This window comes from Eptatretus burgeri, chromosome 5 (assembly GCF_056783735.1).
Source record: "Eptatretus burgeri isolate ZD-2024b chromosome 5, Ebu_testis_v1, whole genome shotgun sequence".
In the NCBI taxonomy this organism is placed as follows: Eukaryota; Metazoa; Chordata; class Myxini; order Myxiniformes; family Myxinidae; genus Eptatretus; species Eptatretus burgeri.
The window spans coordinates 24,398,753-24,421,464 of NC_140965.1; the positions used below are offsets into that span (position 1 = coordinate 24,398,753).

At 44.7% G+C, this 22,712-nt stretch overlaps 1 protein-coding gene across 7 annotated transcripts in view; it reads left to right on the forward strand.

The window, feature by feature from the left end:
* The first annotated feature begins 1,938 nt into the window (after positions 1-1,938).
* The window catches only part of TANGO2 (transport and golgi organization 2 homolog), a 58,536-nt gene continuing 37,762 nt past the window's right edge, over positions 1,939-22,712 (forward strand). For 2 of the 7 annotated variants that reach the window (XM_085881117.1, XM_085881118.1), the window contains exons 1-9: positions 1,943-2,156; positions 4,827-4,985; positions 6,444-6,532; positions 8,262-8,381; positions 9,087-9,204; positions 9,519-9,589; positions 9,873-10,026; positions 10,137-10,235; positions 22,312-22,396. In XM_085881117.1, coding sequence (XP_085737243.1) covers positions 2,101-2,156; positions 4,827-4,985; positions 6,444-6,532; positions 8,262-8,381; positions 9,087-9,204; positions 9,519-9,589; positions 9,873-10,026; positions 10,137-10,235; positions 22,312-22,396 — 951 coding nt within the window. In that variant the 5' untranslated portion in view covers positions 1,943-2,100. Of the gene's footprint in view, positions 2,157-4,826; positions 4,986-6,443; positions 6,533-8,261; positions 8,382-9,086; positions 9,205-9,518; positions 9,590-9,872; positions 10,027-10,136; positions 10,236-22,311; positions 22,655-22,712 lie in introns of those variants that run through there. The other 5 variants (XM_085881121.1, XM_085881120.1, XM_085881119.1 and 2 more) reach the window with 4 other exon arrangements.

The following is a 22,712-nucleotide window of genomic DNA, read 5'->3' on the forward strand; positions in this document are numbered from 1 at the left end:
AGACGTCTTGGTACCTGGTCATCACTGCCAGCAGTTATAAAGTGGTAGTTCTCGTATGTCAACTATTAGTTACTAAACACACCAGTACACAAACACCACAAAAAACAAGTTCTAGTGAAGGTTTGCAATCTCTGATTGCTCTTTTTTCTTGTTTTTTTTTTTTATGTCAAACTACATCTGCCAACTATTTGCCCAATCTATTAAAATTATCTCGACTTTCCTAAATCTGATCAGCACTCTCTCGCCTATCCACCTGACTTTCAAGCTTTGTGATATCAGCAAATTTAGAAAGTAGACTCTTCACCCCACTATCCAAATCGTTGATGTAAATAATCAATATTGATGGTCCTAATACTGATCCCTGAGGTTCCCCACTACTTACGTCTTCCCAGCAAGATATCCTCCCACTCACAACCACTCTCTGCTTCCTATCACTCATCCAGTTTCCAATCCAGTTCTCTACCTGACCAGCCCCTCCACAATTGCTCTCACCTTGGCTAACAACCTCCTATGTGCTACCTTATCAATATCCTTCTTAAAGTGAAGATATACTCTGTCCACCATCTAACTCTTTGTCATCTACCTGACCATCAAACACGGTGGGCATTTACAACAGCGACGTCAGTTCAGCATCCATACAAATCACAAGCCACTGAGAAGCCACTTTTGCCTTTCAGTCCAAACGTCATCGACACTCCCCAGCGAGATACGTCACATGGATCGTGACGTCACCAGGGTGTTCACGCAGAGTTGGTTTTTGTTTTTTTAGATCCTCGTGGAGGATCTCGAAGTCTTACTCACGTTGATGCTCTTCATCTTCTTCTTGTGGACTTTTTTGTTTCACAGCCTCCAGTTTTCATCGAAACTTCCTGAAACTCGGCATATACATGTAAAAATTCCCTGCGCAAACAGTAATCATCTCCAATTTTGAAAATTCCTCCGAGAAAAAAAAGTTATGACGTCAAAACATCTCCGCTAATGGAAATCACCTAAAAAATTATATCCGAAACTAGGCAAGCTTTTTGAATTCTGTTTGCGGGAATCGAACAGGGCATTAGCAGAGATGAATTACCGCACATATGATACATCACGATGACGTCATATCAATTTTTATGACGTCATTCCTAATTTTTGACATTTTTTGTTTCACAACCCAGAGTTTTCATCGGATCTTCATGAAACTTGCCGTGTATATGCAGAAAGCCCACGCGCAGGCAGTAACCATCTCCGATTTTGGAAATTCTTCCTAGAAAAAAAGTTGACGTCATAATATCGCCGCTAATGGAAATTGCCTATACCATCATGTCCGAAACTCGGCAAGCTGTTTGAATTTTGTTTGCGGGAATCAAGCCGGGCATTAGCACAGATAATTTATCGCAAACCTGATACATCACAATGACGTCATATTCGTTTTTATGACGTCATCATTAAGAGGACGAGGATCTTAGCTCATTCGAGCTTGTTTTTAACGCAGAGCGCGATGACGAGATTTGTGTGTCTCAGGCATGATGGGCCGAATGGCCTCCCCCTGCCTCTAATTTCCTTGTTATTCAGACTTAAATGGAGAAATTCTTGGTAAAAAAGTACATATATCACAATAAGATATATGCTTTCAAAAAATACCCGATGCTCCAGGTTAATTATAACCACAAATCGTAATAAATATGTTAACGTGTAAGAATATGACAACAAATTATGCATGCTTCATAATATGAAGCGAGTAAAGGCGAAAATAATTCAATTATCTTGGAAGTCGGAAGTGACGCGTTAACATGAGGGTGTATATCATCAAACATTGTAAGCTCCGTTGGCATTCATAAAAAATAAACTTTCACATTGTTGTTTTCAAAATAAGGGGCAAAAATCGTTTGTTTTTTAAAGTGTCTTCGCACATTTCTTTCCTTAGTTAAAAAAAAAAATACTCAATAGATTATACATGATGTGAAACAAGATGTTGTTGGCATTCGATTAGCCAGCGATAACGCCCTGTGTGATTGGGCAACTTGCTTGATCATAAGGTTCGACTCATTCTCTCAGGGAGTGATGTATAATTAAAAGGACGTCACAAGGGTAAAGTCTTTTGAGCAGATTTACTCATTAATGTGTATCATATTCTTTAAATTCGACCCCAGGGCGTCCACCACGGGGGCATACAGGTATTTCATTTTGTTCGATGCGATTGGAGGGTTTTTTTTTTTCCTTGTTTTATTCATTAATATATTCGTTCGTTTTGTTGTATATTATCGTCCGTTCGTTCGTATATTTCTTGTGTATGTTTCTTGTTCGTCCTCAGGTAAACGGCTTGATCACGGTTATATTACAGAATTGGGATATTGTACATAACTTGACGTATTATGGCCGCACGAGAGAGTACTAGTGGTATGTCTTGAATTGCTTCGAAACTCCGCGACACACTGTGTGTTCATTCAAAATAATCGAGATTGGGAGACCAGGGTGACGTACGTGGGAGTGGGGGTACGCGCGTGCTCGTCTCTGTACGTGGGAGTGGGGGTATGTGGGAGTGGGGGTACGCGCGTGCTCGCCTCTGTACGTGGGAGTGGGGGTACGCGCGTGCTCGCCTCTGTACGTGGGAGTGGGGGAACGCGCGTGCTCGTCTCTGTACGTGGGAGTGGGGGAACGCGCGTGCTCGCCTCTGTACGTGGGAGTGGGGGTACGCGCGTGCTCGTCTCTGTACGTGGGAGTGGGGCTATGTGGGACTGGGGGTACGCGCGCGCTCGCCTCTGTACGTGGGAGTGGGGGAACGCGCGTGCTCGTCTCTGTACGTGGGAGTGGGGGAACGCGCGTGCTCGCCTCTGTACGTGGGAGTGGGGGTACGCGCGTGCTCGTCTCTGTACGTGGGAGTGGGGGTATGTGGGAGTGGGGGTACGCGCGTGCTCGCCTCTGTACGTGGGAGTGGGGGACCGCGCGTGCTCGTCTCTGTACGTGGGAGTGGGGGTACGCGCGTGCTCGTCTCTGTACGTGGGAGTGGGGGTATGTGGGAGTGGGGGTACGCGCGTGCTCGCCTCTGTACGTGGGAGTGGGGGAACGCGCGTGCTCGTCTCTGTGCGTGGGTGTGGGGGTACGCGCGTGCGCGTGGCGGGACGTGGGAGTGGGGGGATGTGGGAGGGGGGGTACGCGCGTGCTCGCCTCTGTACGTGGGAGTGGGGGAACGCGCGTGCTCGTCTCTGTACGTGGGAGTGGGGGTACGCGCGTGCTCGTCTCTGTACGTGGGAGTGGGGGTATGTGGGAGTGGGGGTACGCGCGTGCTCGCCTCTGTACGTGGGAGTGGGGCACGCGCGGGCTCGCGTCTGTACGTGGGAGTGGGGGAACGCGCGTGCTCGTCTCTGTAGGGGGGAGTGGGGGAACGCGCGTGCTCGTCTCTGTAGGTGGGAGTGGGGGTATGTGGGAGTGGGGCACGCGCGTGCTCGCCTCTGTACGTGGGAGTGGGGGAACGCGCGTGCTCGTCTCTGTACGTGGGAGTGGGGGTACGCGCGTGCTCGCCTCTGTATGTGGGAGTGGGGGTACGTGGGAGTGGGGGTACGCACGTGCTCGTCTCTGTGTGCAGGAGTGGGGGTACGTGGGAGTGGGGGTACGCGCGTGCTCGCCTCTGTACGTGGGAGTGGGGGTACGTGGGAGTGGGGGTACGCGCGCTCACCTCTGTGTGCAGGAGTGGGGGTACATGGGAGTGGGGGTACGCGTGTGCTCGCCTCTGCGTGGAGGACTGTGGGTACGCGCGTGCTCGCCTCTGTATGCAGGAGTGGGGGTACGTGCGTGCTCGCCTCTGTATGCAGGAGTGGGGGTACGTGCGTGCTTGCCTCTGCGTGCAGGAGTGGGGGTACGCGCGTGCTCGCCTCTGCGTGGAGGACTGGGGGTACGCGCGTGCTCGCCTCTGTATGCAAGAGTGGGGGTACGTGCGTGCTTGCCTCTGCGTGCAGGAGTGGGGGTACGTGCGTGCTTGCCTCTGCGTGCAGGAGTGGGGGTACGTGCGTGCTTGCCTCTGCGTGCAGGAGTGGGGGTACGCGCGTGCTTGCCTCTGCGTGCAGGAGTGGGGGTACGTGCGTGCTTGCCTCTGCATGCAGGAGTGGGGGTACCATTGTACTGGTTGGTAGTCGAGGGAACTGCATCATTGACACAGCCGCAACCACAGTTTGCACACGATAGCTAGCATGCCTTTAGATTTTATGCGGTGCCCAATTAATGTTCCCAAATTTATCGCAGAGTTAATTTAAATAAATAAATAGGAAAGAACACTTCAGCAAAATTGGTCAGGTTGGTCACGTCAATGGAGATGTGCATGGTCTATCTACACACTTGCTAAGCCGCAAGTTTGAATAAAATGAAATAAATAATAATAACCCCCCCCCCCCCTTAGTTAATAAATGATGCAATTCTTGCAATGACGGATCATAGTTTGATTATTAATAATTGTTCAGCTGAAATGCACGTTCATTTCCTTTGTGTATGAATATGTGACCCCGCCATGCGTGGTGTGGTTCTGTGACCACCTTGTAGTTTTGATAGTGTGCTGAATGGATGTAGCATTTGTCACACTGTGAGCATGTGCAGTGATTCCATGATTATGTTTCTTTGGGAGTTTTTGTCACCTTGTGGGGGTGGACAGGTCTAAAAGGATCTTCTTGGTCACTGCTGATTAATGTGGCTTCAGATTAAAATTAACAACTTTGGGGGTTTCACCTGTCTGACGGACGAACCTTCCTTTCCCGGATAGTCAGATAACCATGAATGTCGAGCCCTGGCATTAAAAGTGTGTGTGTGTGTGTGTGTTCCTTCTCTTCTTTTATGTACCAAACATGAACCATCACTAGTTGTTTGTTGATCATCCCCAGTCAGTTCTGCTCAAACAAACCCGTAGCACGGAGAAAGAGAGCCGATCGATGTCCTGGGAGCGACCCAGAGATCCCTCACATGCAAGATCTTCTGTGCTCTTGCCTTTCTGGAGCCAGGACCACGAAGACTTCCATAATGTGCGTTATTGTGTGTAGGGCGGCCTGGAAGGGGTTGCAGGTGTCGTCGGTGATGTTGGCGAGTCCATGTTTGTATTGTAAAAGCTGTGTGTGGTATCCACAGGGTAGACGTTGAAGGTGAACATGATCGGACCTGGGAAGTGATTTCTCTGATGTCGATGGGTGGGGGTTTAGTGCCCAGGATACTGTTTGGACTCTGGTAATTGTGTAAATGGTGATGTGGGTATGGATGAGTTTTTGTAATTGCGAGATTATTGGAGGGATGTTTTGAAGGATGTCATTGTGGTGTAGTCTTGATGTGTTTTGGGATCTGTGGGTAGTTGATGTGTAGTGGCACGGCTGATTTAGGTTGGCCATTGTAGCTGCAAAGAACTGTGCATCTCTCATGTCCAAGTCTTTGAATTTGTTTTTTGATTTTTAGTTTTTTTTTTAGCTTTGACTCTCTGTGTTGGAGTTCAATGGGTGTTGTTCATGTGCAACTTGTGATGATGTGAAAGGCTTTCTTTTGTATGGTCTATAGGGTGTTGGTGTGTGTTTGATAGGTTGGAGACCCAGGATGAACTGGTGTACTTAATGATGAGCTAATGTACTATCTATATTAGTGTCGTTGTTTCTTTGCGGTGTCCGAAGTCGATGAGTGCCTCAAGTGTGTTGTTCATGGACTGAGTATAATCGTGGAATGACAGATGCAGTCTTTTAAGTGTCTGGTATTTTTATTTTCTGCTTCTCAACTATCGTCTGGTAACGGATTGGTGATGCAGCATTGCAGCTTTAACATTCGTGTGGCCCGTGTTAACTTTTCTGGGTGAGACAGGATGGTTCAAAGGTGGTGCACTTAACCTTTGAGCTATCTCGTCTGGGTTCGTTTCCCAAACAGACTATAAATTGTTGGATTGGAGTTTTTGAGCGCGCACGATGGTGTACAAATTATCCAACCAGCGGTTTCAGATGTGCCCGAGCGATGCTGCCAAGCCGTGCAGTTTGTCTTTCCTTTGCCAAATCGCCGTCTGTTCACTTGGTCAGACAATTTTGCAGGTCATTGTGTAAAATGTCTCGTGTCCTATTCTGACCCCCAATAACACAACAAAGGTTCACCATCATCCTAATTTGTGCACTTGCGGTTAGATCTCCGATTGCCATTCTCAGGACTCAGTAATGGTGAAGTAACTGATGATCTTGCACAAACATCCTGGTAAGAACACTTTAATCAGATATCAATGTTCAAGGTACATTTGATTAACAAATGACATCACCCCCGTTAATGCAGCGTCATCAAGCCATCAAAAGGTCTGGCGTCGGTCATTTTGCATGTTTGAGCATTCAGAAAGGCAGTAATTCACTCGGCTCGATAAAACTGGCATGAGGTTGTATATCGGATCAGAACAGCGTTTAAATTGTAATGTCTGTAGTGTTGTTCCATGTTAACTTATCTTGGTCAAATGCTGCTCTTGTGCTCAGGTTAGTTCTTGCTGCCAATCGTGATGAGATTTACAGCCGCCCCTCCAAACCAGCACATTTATGGCCTATCAATCCTGATGTACTTGCAGGTAATGTTACTTCTTAGGGGAGGTGGGAGGTGGATTGGGGGTAGGGGTGGTAGCTCTTTCTTATTGGAGATGCAATATTGGGACCTCGATTTGAAGCAATTTGTTCCACCACTTCTTGTACAGGTATTGGAGTTTTCACAAAAGTCAGGTTACCTTTGAATATTTATAAACTTTTGACAAATGTGGAACATGTTTATTCTGCAGCACAAAATACTTGTTCGTGTGTTTGTAAAAAAAAAATTATCATCGTGTAATACGTAATTTTCAAGATAATGAATGTCATGCATTTTGCACAAGTTTATAGTCTAGTGCAGGAAAGCTTGCTTCCTTGTTCTGGGTTGATAATCGCATTAACTTTCTAGAGCATCTACAAAGGATCAATGTTGACGCTGCGATAACCTCATCTCACCATCTGCAATAAATCCATTACTCATCTCGGGCTGATAGAGGAATTTGTTTGGGGAAGGAAGGAAAGGGTACACTCTGTTTCTGTCAAATACACTCTGTTTCCATTTTTTGTTAATCGACAGTGATTATTTATTTTCCACCCCTCCTCCAATTATTTTAGCTATTCAGTATTTAATCAGGGCACTGATGTTCCTTTTCTCAACGCTCCCCTCTCTCTCCCCCTTTTGGCCCCACAATATGCAAAACACACACACACACACACACACACACACACACACACACACACACACACACACACACACACACACACACACACACACACACACACACACACACACGAGAAGTGTGTGTGTGTGTGTGTGTGTGTGTGTGTGTGTGTGTGTGTGTGTGTGTGTGTGTGTGTGTGTGTGTGTGTGTGTGTGTGTGTGTGTGTGTGTGTCCGAAAAAGGGTTGGTAAAGCTCACGTATAAAGCCTACAGAGGGGTATCAAAAGAAAACTTGACAATTTTGCATATGTAATAGGTAGATGACCTTTATTGACATTTATTCATCCAGCAAATCTATACTAATTGTCAGTGTGTAATCAGGGCAAATATCCATGACTCCAAAAACATGAAACTTGCATGCATACGAAGGGAACTCCAAGGAAGTTCATGAGTGAAAAATGGGTGTTTTGGCTGATTTAAAACCCCTTTTGAAGATGATTAGCTTTTTTTTTATAACTTTTTTTTTCAACAAGATTTCGATTTTTTTTTTTTTTTTTTTTTTTTTTTTTGCATTTCTACATGTTATAAGTGATTTCCAACAAAAAACATGCCAAAATTATCATTGAGGCTGATTTTGGCACTTCAGGTGGATATACCCACGTAAAATCAATTTATCTCAAGGAATCTCGTTATGACAAATGAATTGAGTATGTAAAAGGGAAAGTTGCAAACTATAACTGTGAGCACTGTTGACGTCAAATTGAATGAATAGGATATCAGGTTCACTTGAGTGACCTAGCAGTATTGGCGGCGGAGGTTTTGTACTCTACCGAGTGCTCCCCCTCTAGTTTCAGTTATGTGTCCCTTTTTGGAATGAGTTTCAGGTAAGAGTCTTGAGCTGTAGACATTTACAATTGCTGTGATCAAGTGTTTGCAACCCCAGTCAGTATTTTGAGTTTTGGACCAAGCAACGGTCACAGTGTATAGGTGTTTGCTTTCCCAATACTCGTCGCTTTAATCAAAAGGCTTACCTTTCAACTTTAATAAGTATAGCCCATCTCGTTTATAAAGTGGAAAATCTTCTCAAGGTCTCAAAACTCTAACCCAACTTTCAGGCACAGATGAGCAGGACAACTCTCGAGGAGGAACGTGGTTAGGGATAACGCGAGGAGGACGACTGGGTGCCCTCACAAACATCGCTGCATCCTTACCTCATCCTGACCTTCGGAGCAGGGGTAGAGTTGAATCTCTGATCTTTATTTGTTCCATGCTGTGAACGCCTCCCAGCTGTCTTCATTTATATGCTGACATATTTAACTGTATGTCTGGTGTTGGCTTAATGGTGAGAGTGGTGGGCTTGGGATCCTAGGGTCCCGAGTTCAAATCTTACTTGGCTGTTGAAATAATACCAGGTGGGGTTGACTCAGCCTGTCATCCTTCTGAGGTCGGCAAAATGAGTACCAGCTTGCTGGTATCCTGCGTCGGAGTGGCGACCCGTCCAGAATTGTGCCCAATATCCCAGGAGACTGCTTCGACATCACCAATGCTCTGCACAGAGTATGGTCCGATGGATGTGGATGTTGGAGAGAATTCTGAGTTCAAATCTCGCTCAGCCATTGAATTAATACCAGGTGGGGTTGACTCAGCCTGTCATCTTTCCAAGGTCGGCAAAATGAGTACCAGCTTGCTGGGATGATTGAGCCATTCAAGTATCCTGCGTCCGAGTGGCGATCCGTCCAGGATTGTGCCCAATAGCCCAGGAGACTGCTTCGGTAGTACCGACGCTTTGTGCAGAGTATGTTCCCAATGGATGGATATTTAACTGTGATATCACTAGTTAACCGGTAGCCAGTGTATGTTTTTTTTTATTATTATTTTTTTTCTATCATGTACTTTACAGTTCATTTGGGTTTGTTTTACCTACCTGATGACCTGCACAGGTGAGCTTGTGACTGGGTTACTGCTCAGCAATGCAACAAGTGACCTGGAATACCTGCATTCTTTGGATAAGGAAGGAGAGAAATACAACCTTTTCAACCTCATCACTGCAAGCTTACCGTGAGAGAGTATACAATGGGCACGAATAGGAGGTGAAGAAGGGAGTGTTTTACCTGAATACAGGTGGTGGAGATTGAGGACAAATAAACAGTGGGGTTGGGGAAAGGGGGGGGGGGTGAGAGGGTGAGAGAGATATAGAGGAAGGAAGGAGAGGTTACTTGGTGATATTAAATGGTTAAAACAAAATTACTATTTGTGAGAAAATAAAAGCAAATAAAAAATGTGAATTGAGCAACAAAAACAGCCTTTGATCATTGTTCAATCTTCATTGATAGAGATATAGGAATTGGCAGATGAAACCTTCCCTTCCACAGTGCAAATGGTGGAGGAAGGATGTTTTACTTCTCAAACAACGGGGGAATGAAGCCAGTGGAGCTACAGGAAGGCATGTTCTCCATCTCACAACATTCACAAACACTCGTATTTTCACTTTGACCTCTTTCAATGGTATTCTTATTGACCCCCCACTATTTACTTAATTTTGATGACAAACCTCTTCTCTTGTTTCCTCACTCCTTAAATTGCATTGCACATCCTTTTAACATTGCCTCCTCTTGACAGTGTTTCCTGCATGGTGTGTTCTTCATTCTGGTTCCGAGGTTGTGTGAGTGTCGTGTGGTGTGGTGTAGATGTTGGGCTAATTGTCCATTATGTACGATTGCTTGCAGGTGTATATGGATTGAGTAACTCTTATTTGGATGTACCATGGGGGAAGGTTTCTAAAGGAAAGCAGCTTTTCTCCTCCATATTAGAAAACCTGTCCACTTTGACATCATCTGCCCTGGTGAAGGAGCTTATGCATCTGCTCAGCAACACCGACATGTGAGTGTGTGCGTGTTCCCAATGCTTTCCTTATGTTCCATGTTTTTGGGATTCAGCTGGATTTTGATAAATTGCTATCACCTTACTGGTGGTTCCTGTGCCTTTCCCAGCAATTATCCTGATCCTTTGATGGAAGAGCAGTGGCATTTGGAACCGCTTAGAAAAGACCAAACAGCCATCTTTGTTCAGGGTCCTCGCTCCGGCACAAGGTACAGGGGCAATTGGCTGAAAGATGCGGAGATTTAATTTCACTTATTTAAACCAAGGTTGTTTAAATTCCTGCCACTTTAATTGTGATGTATATGACCTGGCTCTTGGTATGTATGCTAATGAGACTTAGCAAATCAAGAGAGACACTTTCTGAGATCTCCTAAAACTACACTCCAGATTTTTTTATGCCTTTGCTGATAAAATCGCCAAAGGCATTTTGTTTTCGGGTTGTATGTCCATGCGTCCGTCCGTGATGGGTTTCCGTTAACTGCGATAACTTGAGAACTGAAGAGGTCAAAGTCAAACTTGGTACAAGTATGCATAATGATGCAAAGATTAACTGATTTGATTTTGAGGTCAGAGGTCATGTTGGGTAAAGATTCTGTTACTGTGTTAATTTGTGAACCAGTAATTGGATTTTGACCAAACTTGATACTAGGGTCTGGCGATGTATCGATATACCGGTTTTACCGGTATAATTTTTCATATCGATATTCCAGTGTTGGAATTTTGAATATACTGGTACACTAATAAATAAATAAACCAATGTCACCCGCAGGGTGACCCGTATCTTGCCAAAAGGTGACCACGTATGACTTCTTTAAGGTCACACTGAGGTGAACAGAGCTGCTATCCACCAGGAGCGACTCCTTGAGGAATATCTGCCTACGAGAGATTCCGATGAGAATCGTTCTACAGAGTAACCATGAAAAATATGCTTTTGCCTCATAACGTCATCAAATGACGTCATAATGTCTCAAGCTTGACATATCTAGAAAGCACTCATCGAGGTGTTCAATTTGAGGTACTACACGATATGGTTCCTAAAACTTGAAAATTTGACCTTGGGGTCAAATATGTTTGACCTCAGGCGCTAACCATGAAGGTCAAGGCCAATCGCCACCAAAAATTAATCAGCTGGGCGCCAGACCACGAACTATATTCCCATGAAGTTTGAAGATGATCCGATCAAAATTACTCAAAAAAAAGGGTTTCTTCGACTCCCCTGATTTGCGACAAAGTGACCTTGACCTTTGACCTTGACCTTCAAAATTTTATGCACTGAAAGGAACCTCTATAGGCCTCTGATATGCGAAGTTACAAAAATTTCCAATGATAACTGTGTTCTGCAGAATTTTTTTATACGTGATTACAGACAAACAAAAAAATAAATAAATAAATAAAAATAAAACATACAAGCTGACTAACATATCTTGCAAAAACTTCGTTTTGGCAAGATAAAAAATTGGTATATTTCCAACAAATCGAAGAAACACGTTTCCAATCTTTAAATATCGTACATGATTTAAAAAGCTTTGATGCACTCTGCAACACCTGGAACGTATGACGTCAAGACACACCAGGAAGTCGGTACAATTGGTTTTAACTTTTAACCATCAGCACCCAATTGCTTTAGAAACAGCCACGAGGACAAAGGAAAATGTGATCGCTCTTTACGCTGCTGAGTTTAAAAGTTAAAATCTCCACCACCCATCATCATCATCATCATCATCATCATAAGATCCGGGACTAAACTTTTCCACCATGGCGCCCGTAACCAAGCATGCAGGCATGTACACACCTGTGGAGAGTCCCTTTACAGATCCAAATCTACCCATATGTACCATGTCTGTGTGTGCTGTCTACGTTCCTCTATAAAATTATATTTGCTAAACTAAAGTTGTATTTCGATTATATATTTTAGTCCGTGAGGGTAAATCGGGGAAAATTGCATCATATAATGCATGAAATCACTCCATGCTCCTAATTTGAAAAGTATTGCACTTAAATAGCGATGTATGTAGCTGAGGGAGGAAAATTGAAAGAAAAAAAAATATTTTGAGCATTGTCATAAATAAACTGTTGTGGCCTGTTCCAAGTGAAGGCATTGTTGTGTAGGACGAACAAAATGGCAAATGAATACCCAAGCGAGGTGACCAAGGATGCACCTTGATATAAAATATATAATTAAATTAAGCCGTTTAATGATCTTCAAAAGGGGTGTTTTTATTAACCTAAACACAGTTTTTATTCATGCACCTCATGGTTTTGGAGTTATGGAGGAGATTGACTAACTGACGGACGGGCACACACTGACATTTATTAGTATATATTTGGCTCAGTTGTTGCCAGGTAACAGCAGCAACTGTAGTGTTCCAGCGAGGCAGCTGACACTGACATCTCATGAATTTCATTATGATGTCTCACACTTTTCAAATTTAAATATACCTTGAAACCATGTCATTTTCAGAATTTATTGTTTTATTTATTTATTTTTGGACACCACAGGACTGGTCTCCTCTTATTGCCACTGCCACTGATATTAATTCTGCCTGGGAATTCTTCCACAGAAACCTGCTCTCTTAGGCACAGAATCCCATCTTTTCTTCAATTATCTTATCCATCCTCCTGCTCTTGGTACTCCTGTGGTGAGGCAGTTGCTTTTAAAACAACTTTCATTCTCCTCTGGGAGGGCAAATCCAACTGAAGACCATTCCACAAAGCCTGCAACAAATGGTGTCTACTCTCAGGAGAGCCAGAAAATATCTGTTCGATCTCAAGAATGAGCTTTCACACTTGTCTCCCTCCTCTAAAACCTGGTGGCGCCTTGTCAAGTCCGTCTCTGGAGTATGCTCCTCTTCCATCCCTTACCTCACTTCAAATGGCACCACAGCTAACTCTGCTCGTGAGAAGGTCGAATGCCTCAATTCTTTGTTTGCTTCAAAATCTTGTGTCATAACCCCTCCCTCTTTGTACCTATCCTTCCCAGTCAGAGCCAACTGCTCCTGGATTCTGTGTCTTTTACACCTGAAAAGGTGGAAAAGTTTTCTGGCAACCCTCGACTCTGATTGCAACTGGGCAGGACGGCATCGGCTCACATGTCCGAAAATCCCGCTCTGCTGCTTGTGCGCTTCTTCTCTCTGTCTCTTGCACCCTGTCATTTACCATTGGTCATCTTCCATTGGCTTGGAAATTGGCCAATATCACAGCATTACATAAAAGGTGCAAAAAAAAATGGATCCTCTTAATTACAGACGAATCGGCTTTCTTCCAATCAGCAAGGTCATATAATCCATCATTGCAGTTAACATAAAAATCATTCCTTTTCTCCAACAGCTTCATCTCAGTTCAACAATTCAGATTCAGACCTGGTCACTCCACCTTGGACATGCTGCTTCGACTCTCAACAATGGATGGAGATCCTCAATATCAGACATGAGATCAAGGTCGTCTCTCTGGACATATCTTGAGCTTTTGATACAGTCTGGCATCCTGCCTTGCTCTCCAAACTCTGCTTATGGAATCCAAGGCCAACTCCACACATGGCTTTACTGACTTCCTCTACTCTCATAGCCAACGTGTGGCACTCAACGGAACTCTTTCTTCTCCTCTCCCTGTCAAGGCTGGAGCACCTCAAGGCAGTTTTCTAGGCCCAATCGTGTTCCTAATCTTCATCAATGATCTCACTGACTGGAAATCCTCTTTAGCTCTTTGATAATTTCACTCTGCCATGACATCCCTCATCCTTCTGACAGACAGGCAGCAGCCTCTTCCCTCTACTCAGACCTTGACAAAATAACACTAGGAATGTCTTTCAATCCTGATAAATATCTGTCTCTGTCTCTGTCTCTGTCCAAAAGGACCATTCTGTTCCGTGTTGTCCCTTTCTCCTCATCATTACCTGCATCCCTTGTTTGTCCGTCTCCATCCACCTCACTCCACCCTGCTGTTTCCCCTTTCTCCTGGTGTTCCTTTTGTTATGTTGTGTCCCGATTTGTTCTGTCATAGCTCTTCCACGAGCCTAGACCATGTTGGAAAAAAAAAATAAAAAAAACACCATTTTTTGTGGCATTTTTCAGGAACACACCCCCCACAAATGTTGGGGTCTTACTGTATCTTAAGAATAAGCAGGCAACAAAAGTACATTTTTGTTACCGATTGCTGAACTGATATTCTTACATGCAGATCATTTGTATTGTCAGAGATAGCAGTTGGGATGAGGTGATTATGGGCCTGTTATTTGACTATAGATGTAATTTTCCCATAAGTGGAGATTGTATTAATATGTTTTCCATAAACCTACATTTTTGTATACATGTCTCTTTCATGATTGTCGATTTTTGTAGTGTATTAATCTCTTCCATGAGGTGAGATTTTGTACACATCTCGTGCTTCTGTGAACCTAGATTTTTGTGTCAATCGAGCTCCATAAACCCAGATTTTGGATGCATCTTTCTTTCATGAGTGGAGATTTTGTATCCACGTTGTTCCATGAGCCTATATTTTGAAAATATCGCTCTTCAATCAGCCTAGATTTTGTAAATATGTCACTCTTTAATAATCCGAGATTTTGTTAATACATCACTTCAATAAGCCTAGATTTTGTAAATATGTCACTCTTTAATAATCCGAGATTTTGTAAATACATCACTTCAATAAGCCTAGATTTTGTAAATATGTCACTCTTTAATAATCCGAGATTTTGTTAATACATCACTTCAATAAGCCTAGATTTTGTAAATATGTCACTCTTTAATAATTCGAGATTTTGTAAATACATCACTTCAATAAGCCTAGATTTTGTAAATATGTCACTCTTTAATAATCCGAGATTTTGTAAATACATCACTTCAATAAGCCTAGATTTTGTAAATATGTCACTTCAAAAAGCCTCGATTTTGTCACTCTTCACTGTCAATTAGCATTTGTCACTCTGCAATAAGCCTCGATTTTGTAAATTTGCCGCTCTTCAATAAGCCTAGATTTTGTAAATTTGTCGCTCTTCAATAAGCCTAGATTTTGTAAATTTGTCGCCCTTCAATAAGCCTAGATTTTGTAAATATGTCATTGTTTAATAAGCTGAGATTTTATAAATATGTCACTCTTCAAAAAGCCAAGATTTAATAAGCCGAGATTTTGTGTCCTGATTTGTTCTGTTATTGCTCTTCCACTTCAATAAGCCTAGATTTTGTAAATATGTCACTCTTCAATAACCCCCCCCCCCCCTCACAAAAAAGTGTTGGATTCCTGCTAACATGCTGCTCAATTAATGGGGTAGGTTGGTCGGGATTCTTTTTTTTTGGCTGTGTTAAAATGGAAGCAGTTCAGTATTTCAGATTCTTCATGTTTCCAACCAAGTTTGTGTATGTTGATAGTTTAAAAGCTAATAGAATCATGAACTTTAACATGTCCATCGTGAGATACCAAATTAGGGGTAAACCAGTATTGTGTACACAAGTCATAGGATTAAATGACACCAATTTGGTATATCTGCAAGGTCTCCTTTAAACATTGAAGCTGGTCTTAGCAGTGATAAAGACAGCATATCATTAACATGTCTCAACAGGACCTATGAAGGAATTGAAGAACACTAATATTCCATTCATCATCCCTGAAAATCTTGTATTGTCAGATATATTGGACCTTTTCCAGTTGACAAAAATCCGAGAATACACCCTTTGGGGGCATCCACAAAGAATATACTTTTCAAAATACGAAACTTTAACCCGCCCCCACCCCCAACCAATACACTTTAAATTTAATCAGCATAATCCGGCAACATACCAATTGTTATACACTCCCTCCCTCCCCCCCACGCCCCCCCGACTGAGGCGAGTGAACTCACCGTGAAGGATGCATTCTCCGCCACGCTCGAGTTTGTGGTTGATCAGTGCCCCAGACGAGATACACATCTAGTCTTGAGGGATTTCAATGCATTGACTGGAACTGAAAGTGATGGTTATGAGATGTGTGTTGGTCCCCATGGGTCAAGAACTGTGAACCAGAATTGCACCAAGTTCCTTGACTTTGCAAGAAGTCATGGACTTAGGGTGGCCGGTTCATGGTTTCAGCGCCCATAAGCTCATCGCTGGACTTGGTATTCCAACGCTGGTGGTGTGGAAAAGGAGATTGACCATGTCCTCGTTGATGGTCGCTGGAGGATGATCCAGAACTGCAGGGTCTACCGGAGTGCTCAGTTCCTCAATACTGATGAACGGCTTGTTGTAGCAACTCTGAAGTTGCACCTTAAATCCAGGAGAATGGTACCATCCCAGCCTTGGCTGGATGTTGGCAAGCTCAAGGATGAGAGGGTTGCTGAGTAGTTTGCGAACAGGCTGAGTGGAGATTTGAGGAGTCTGGGTGCTTTGGGAGGTCCTGAAGAGTTGTGGAGTGCCTTCAAGACCACCGTCCTTGATGTTGCCGGTGGATGTCTTGGAACTCACCGAAGGGCAAAAAAGAATTTTGTCTCAAGGGACACTGGATGCCATTGACCAGAGTCGCAGGGCCAGGCTGAATGGCAGAGCTGAGCTGTTCAGGGAGCTGAGACGTAAAACTGTACGTGCACTAAGGGTGGACAAGGAGGCCTATGTGTGAGGAATCTGTGAGGGGGTAGAGCATCACCTGTGGTCAAGGGATTCTCGTCCTGCTTACAGGGGACTTCGCGTATTGCGTTCATCCAAGCCCATCCCTCAGTGTACTGCAGTTAGAGCAGAGGGTGGTAGGCTCTTGACAGAGGAGTCCGAAGTGAAGGCCCGCTGGGCCAGTTACTTTGAGCGGTTGTACCAGGCTGATCCACCAACTGTCGAGTTGGACGTCAGGGGTGTTACAATCCCTGTTGCTGACCCTCCAATCAACTCTGGTCCACCTTAGCTTGTGGAAAAAACAGGCTGCGGTGAACTGGTTGAAATGGGGTAAAGCTCCAGGGATCTGTGGCATCCATGCTGAACTTCTCAAGGCTGGTGGAAATGCTGCACTCGTGTCGTTGCATGCAGTTCTGTGCTCTGCTTGGAACACAGGCATCATCCCAACTGACTGGAAGAGGGGCCTTGTTGTCCCTCTCTGGAAGGGGAAGGGTGATCGCCAAGACTGCAACAACTACCGAGGGGTGACGCTGCTCTCAGTGCCGGGCAAGGTCTTTGCTCAGATAATTCTTGATAGGGTTCGCCACCATCTGATTGAGCACCAGCGCCCAGAGCAGTCACGCTTTACACCAGCCGTCAACGATTGACCGTATCCTTTCTCTTCAGGTCCTCACCGAACGCAGATGAGAGTTTCGGCAGGGGCTGCTTGCAGCCTATGTTGATCTCTGTAAAGTGTTCGATTCAGTGAATTCGGATGCCCTCTGGAAGATTATTGGTATTCGTGGGGTGCTACCAAAACTGATCGATCTGATGTCTGAACTCTGCTCTGGTACTGAGTGCTGTGAGATGTGGTGGTACCATCTCTGACTTATTTCCAGTTGTTACTGGAGTTCGTCAGGGGTGTGTACTGGCCCCCACACTTTTCAGCACTTGTATGGACTGGATTCTCCAAAGGATGTCAGAGAGATCAAGCTGCGGTGCATCGTTTTGGAATGTCAAGATCTCTGACCTTGATTTCGCAGATGATGCAGTCATCCTTGCGGAGACTTTAGATATCTTTTTGGGGGCCCGCGAGGTGCTGAATTAGGAGTCTGAGCCGCTGGGATTATGGGTTTCCTGGGTCAAAACTAAGATCCAGGCTTTCAATCACATCTCGGATGCCGCTGTCCTGTCTGTGCCTGTTTGTGGTGAGGATGTTGAGGTCGTGGAGAGATTCCCTTACCTTGGCAGTGATATTCAGGTCTCTGCCAGCTGTGAGTCAGAGGTCAATAGACATCTGGGTCGGGGCTGGGGAGTCATGGATTCGCTGGATAATGGGTTGTGGTGCTGCGGTACCTGTGTGGGAGGCCGAAAGTCTGAGTCTTCAGGTCCTTGGTGCTTCCAGTCTTGCTCTATGGATGCGAGACTTGGACTCTGACCAAGGATCTGAGACGGAGACTTAATTCCTTTGGTACCAGGTCTCTTCAGAGAATCCTTGGCTATCGCTGGTCAGATTTTGTGTCTAACGAGCGGTTGCTGAGAGAGACTCAAATGAGATTTGTTACCTGCAGAGTCAGTGAGCATCAGCTGCAGCTGTATGGACATGTGGCTCGTTTTCCTGACGCTCATCCTGCTCACCAGATTCTCTCAGCGAGGGAGTCTCGTGAGTGGAGGAGGCCAATGGGCCGACCACGTGCCTCGTGGTTGCAGCAGGTTGATCGGCATCTCAAGGAGATGGGGATGGGCCAGGCATCTGCCTGGGGGATGGCCAGACAGAGGCCCCTGGAGTACCTGTGGAAAGTGGACGCATCGATGTGCTGCTCTGGCGCATGCTCCCATACCTGACCTGACCTGACCACCCCACCCCCTCTCTTCTCCCCCCTCCCTCCTCCTCCATTCCTCCCTCCTCCCTCCCTCTCTTCTCCCCCCTCCCTCCTCCCCTTCCCCTCACCTCTCTGCTTCCCCCTCCTCTCCTCCCACCCCCATCCTCCCCTGTATTCCTGTCAGCAAAGCGACAGGTGGTATTTGCTGGTATAAAATAAAATGTTTATACTGTTTGCAACAGGCTCCTCACCCAACAAAGTACAGTACTGCCTCTTAAAGGCACACACAAAACTGAGATAATGATGTGATCTTGCAATTTTTTTCATACTTTGTTACAAAACTGGCTGAAAATAATTTTCAAGAAATTCAGTTATGTATTTAAAAAATTTAATTTCCACTTCGTTTTCGATTTTAGAACTATGTTAACAATAAGCTTCATTATCCCTGTGTCGTAAGAGGCGACCAGGGTTGCGTCAGGAAGGGCATCCGGCGTAAAACATGTGCCAAATCACTATGCGGATCATATGGATGATCCGCTGTGGCGACCCCAAACGGGAGCAGCCGAAAGAAGATGGATGGTTAACAATAAGCTTCATCTTCACAACATGCCTTTTAGTATTTTTGTGGAAGCTGTTTTTTTGCCAGACATAAGTATGTCAAATAGCCTGGTGTTGGCGCAGTGGTTAGGGCAGCGGCTTGGGATCCAAAAGGTCCTGAGTTCAAGCCCCGTTGAGTCACTGAATTAATACACCAGGGGGTTGACTCAGCCTGTCATCCTTCCGAGGTCGGCGAAATGAGTACCAGTATACTGGGTCGGTGTATACCCCGGTTAAAAAAATAGGTGTACCATATCCCTGTGCCATAAGAGGCGACCAGGGTTGCGTCAGGAAGGGCATCCGGTGTAAAAAAACATATGCCAAATCACTATGCGGATCATACGGATGATCCGCTGTGGCGACCCCTAACGGGAGCAGCCGAAAGAAGAAGAAGAAGAAGACATAAGTATGTCAAATGTTTACCTCATGGGTCTGACATCTTGTGTGTTTTGGTGACCACATTGGCACTTTAAGTGAACAAAACAAACACCAAAATGTGGCAATCGCAGCCATGACTTCTGTCAAAGTCGAGAATATCTATCCATTGTCCATTTTCCGACTTTGAACAAAACAACATCGATGTGTTGCAGTTGGGTTGTGCAATGTTTTAAAAATGTTTATAAAACCTTCTGACCCCCTTAACTGAAATAAACAGCTGCTGATTTTCTCTGTTGAGACCACAGAAGTCAACAATGGCACAGATTAATGCCATGCACAGCAGACGTAAAAACAAGTGGACCCTTGAATGAAAAAAAACAAAAAACATTGGGGTAGGTTGGGTTACCGGAGAATCAACTTGGCATCCTAGGATCCCGAGTTCAAATCCCACTCGGCTGTTGAATGAATACCGGATGGGGTTGACTCTGCCTGTCATCCTTCTGAGGTCGGCAAAATGAGTGCCAGCTTGCTGGTTGGTATCCTGTGTTGGAGTTGCAACCCGTCCAAGATTGTGCCCAATAGCCAAGGAGACTGCTGAGGCAGCACCAATGCTCTGCACAGAGTATGGTCCCAATGGATGGATGAATCGAGGGGAATATACAATATAATATGCAATGCACATACGTAATAAATAAATGGCAATTATAACAATCCCCTTGATCCTTAGCGATACTTTTGCCCACGCACCAAACAGGAGCCTTAATTATTTCTGTCTTATGGCCATCAGACACACCATGATAGACACAAAGCAGGTTCAGACAAGACAGAAGATAGTTTGAGCAAAGCCTGCAGGGTGGGTTCCATGCACTCCTGGCAGCTCAAGGGAACGCCCCATGCCGCTGGGAAGTAGTGATAGGAGGGCATGGCTCCAGCCTCGTTGGAGCGTGACTCAGGCACTTTACACGAGCAATCAAGCACAGCCTTTCATGCGCCAGTCAGGGTGGTCACCTATTTCCACCATCACTCTGCTTTTTATTTTCTTGGGCCCGTGCATCACTGGATTATTCGCCACGTCCCTCCCCTCACTCACCATTGGCCTGTTCGTGGGCAGGGCAAACCCTTCCCGGCTTCACTGAACATAGCTGCTGTGGTCTGCGTGTCGTGCGTGGCTTTTTCCTCCTTGCCAGCGCACCTCAAGACCCAGAAAAATGCTAAGACATTTATGACAGATTACAGAGGGTAAAACAGTAAAAATAGGTTCAAAAGGGTTGATGATTCTGGACAGACATTGGGATGGGTGGACATCGTCTAACTCGATATATGAGCGTGTATAAAATAGCAGGAATATCTACGATGTCCTCGTAATATTAATTCACCACAAAGAAAAACTGCAAATTAGTGAATATGTGAAATTGGTTTTCATCAGTTTGTTCCCTGGCTTGAAAGTCTATGAGAGTTCAGAATGGTGTCAAGGAGCAACTTTTAAAAGAATGTGTGAAGATCCAAACTCTGTGAAAAGAAGGGCACACGATGAAGAAAATTGCATTAAAGCTAAAGATTTCCTACTTTGCAACACCTACAATAAACTGGTGTGGTGCAAGACAAGAAAAGGCCAGGAAGACCCAGAAGAACCTCCTCAAGACGAGCACTTGAAGTTTCTTAGCTTGCACGATAGAAGAATATCAAGTCATCATTTGACAAGTGAAATGAGAGCAGGCCTGAACATCAACATCTTGTCCAGCACTGGAGGCAGAAGGCTGATTTCAGCAGATCTCCACGATGGAGATGCAACAAAGATACCACACTGCTGAGACCACAGAAGAAGGTGAAAAGACTTTAAATTTTCAAAGCCACACTAATGGAGAGAATGAACAGTGGAATCTGTTTTGTGTTTCATGTGCAGCCTATGGCTGCTGGTTGCATCATTTTCTGAAAGCCTGGCTGTTCAACTGGTGTACCCGCTGCCTTCTTCTTTTTGCATGTGGCAGCTTGGCTGCTGGGTTGCTATCATTTTGTTGGGGCGCAACTATGTTGCTGATGCTGTGTACCCCTCTTCCAGAGCACTGGTACTCATTTCGCTGACCTCGGAAGGATGATAGGCTGAGTCAACCCCACCTGGTATTAATTCAGTGCCCAATGGGGCTTGAACTCAGGACCCAAAGATCCCAAGCCAGTCACCTGAACTACGAAGCCAACACCAGGCTTCAGCCCCTGCTACCAGTCAGCCAGTACTCATTTTGCTGACCTCGGATGACAGGCTGTCAACCCACCTTGTGTTATTTGATGGCATGACAGGCTCAAACTCAAGACCCTAAGATGTTAAGCAAACACCAGGCTTGTGGAATCTCGTACTCTGGTCTGATGAATTGAAGTATGAACTTTGTTCACTGGGAAGAGGAGAGCTGTTTGGAGATTAGGTTTACCACCAGCCACACAGTTGAAAATGGTACCATATTAACTGGCACAGAACCCAAGCAGTGGAGGGTGAAGAAAAAACTGATTTGGACAAAAACTTTCATTATTTACTTAAGTAAATCCCCAAAGCAAGTGTGTCTTGGTGACACAGCAAATTGCTACTTACTGGCTGTGCGAGGCTCTGTGCACTGTGATTGGTCAGTGGCAAGTTCCGGCAATACACCCTTACTGCACCTATTTCCCTGTTCTTCGAATAATAAATAAATAAATAGAACAAACAATGCAACAAATATGTGATTTGTAGTTTCACACCAATGCATATTGTGAATTTCTTTTTAAGTGTTGAGATCTTTCAGCTGCTGTGATATTGAATCTGTAATTTTGTGAATTTTTAATTGCATGATTGTTCAGGTGAAAAAGCAGCTTTTGCAAAGACCATTAACCCTGACAATGGTAAGGGAGGGAGGAAGCTCAGCCATTTGATACAATCCTAATTCCAAGGCCTACTTGTGCATCTCTAGGGCTCAGACCGTGGTTCTAGTTGATGGGGCTGGCAATGTGATCTTCCAGGAGAGAGTACTCGAGTGGAAAGAAGGCAATGACAAGGTGTGGAAAGAGAAAACATTTGATTTCACCATCAAAGGGTGAAAGTGTTACTTAGTAATGGCTAAATGCTATTTTATAAAGCTTGCAGATTTGATTTAAAAAAAAAAAAGTCGAAAACACAAAAAGGTTGTTGAAAGTTGGTCTGGTTTACGTAACATCACTCAGGATGGGACATTCCTGCTATTTTATCATAACTTATCACTCTTGGTCTGCAGTCATTCATTTTGCTCCAGAAATAAAATAAAAGTGAGCAAATCAGATGAAGGTCAATGTGGAATTGCTATTTTGTTTTGCATCTTGTGGCAAATGATGGATG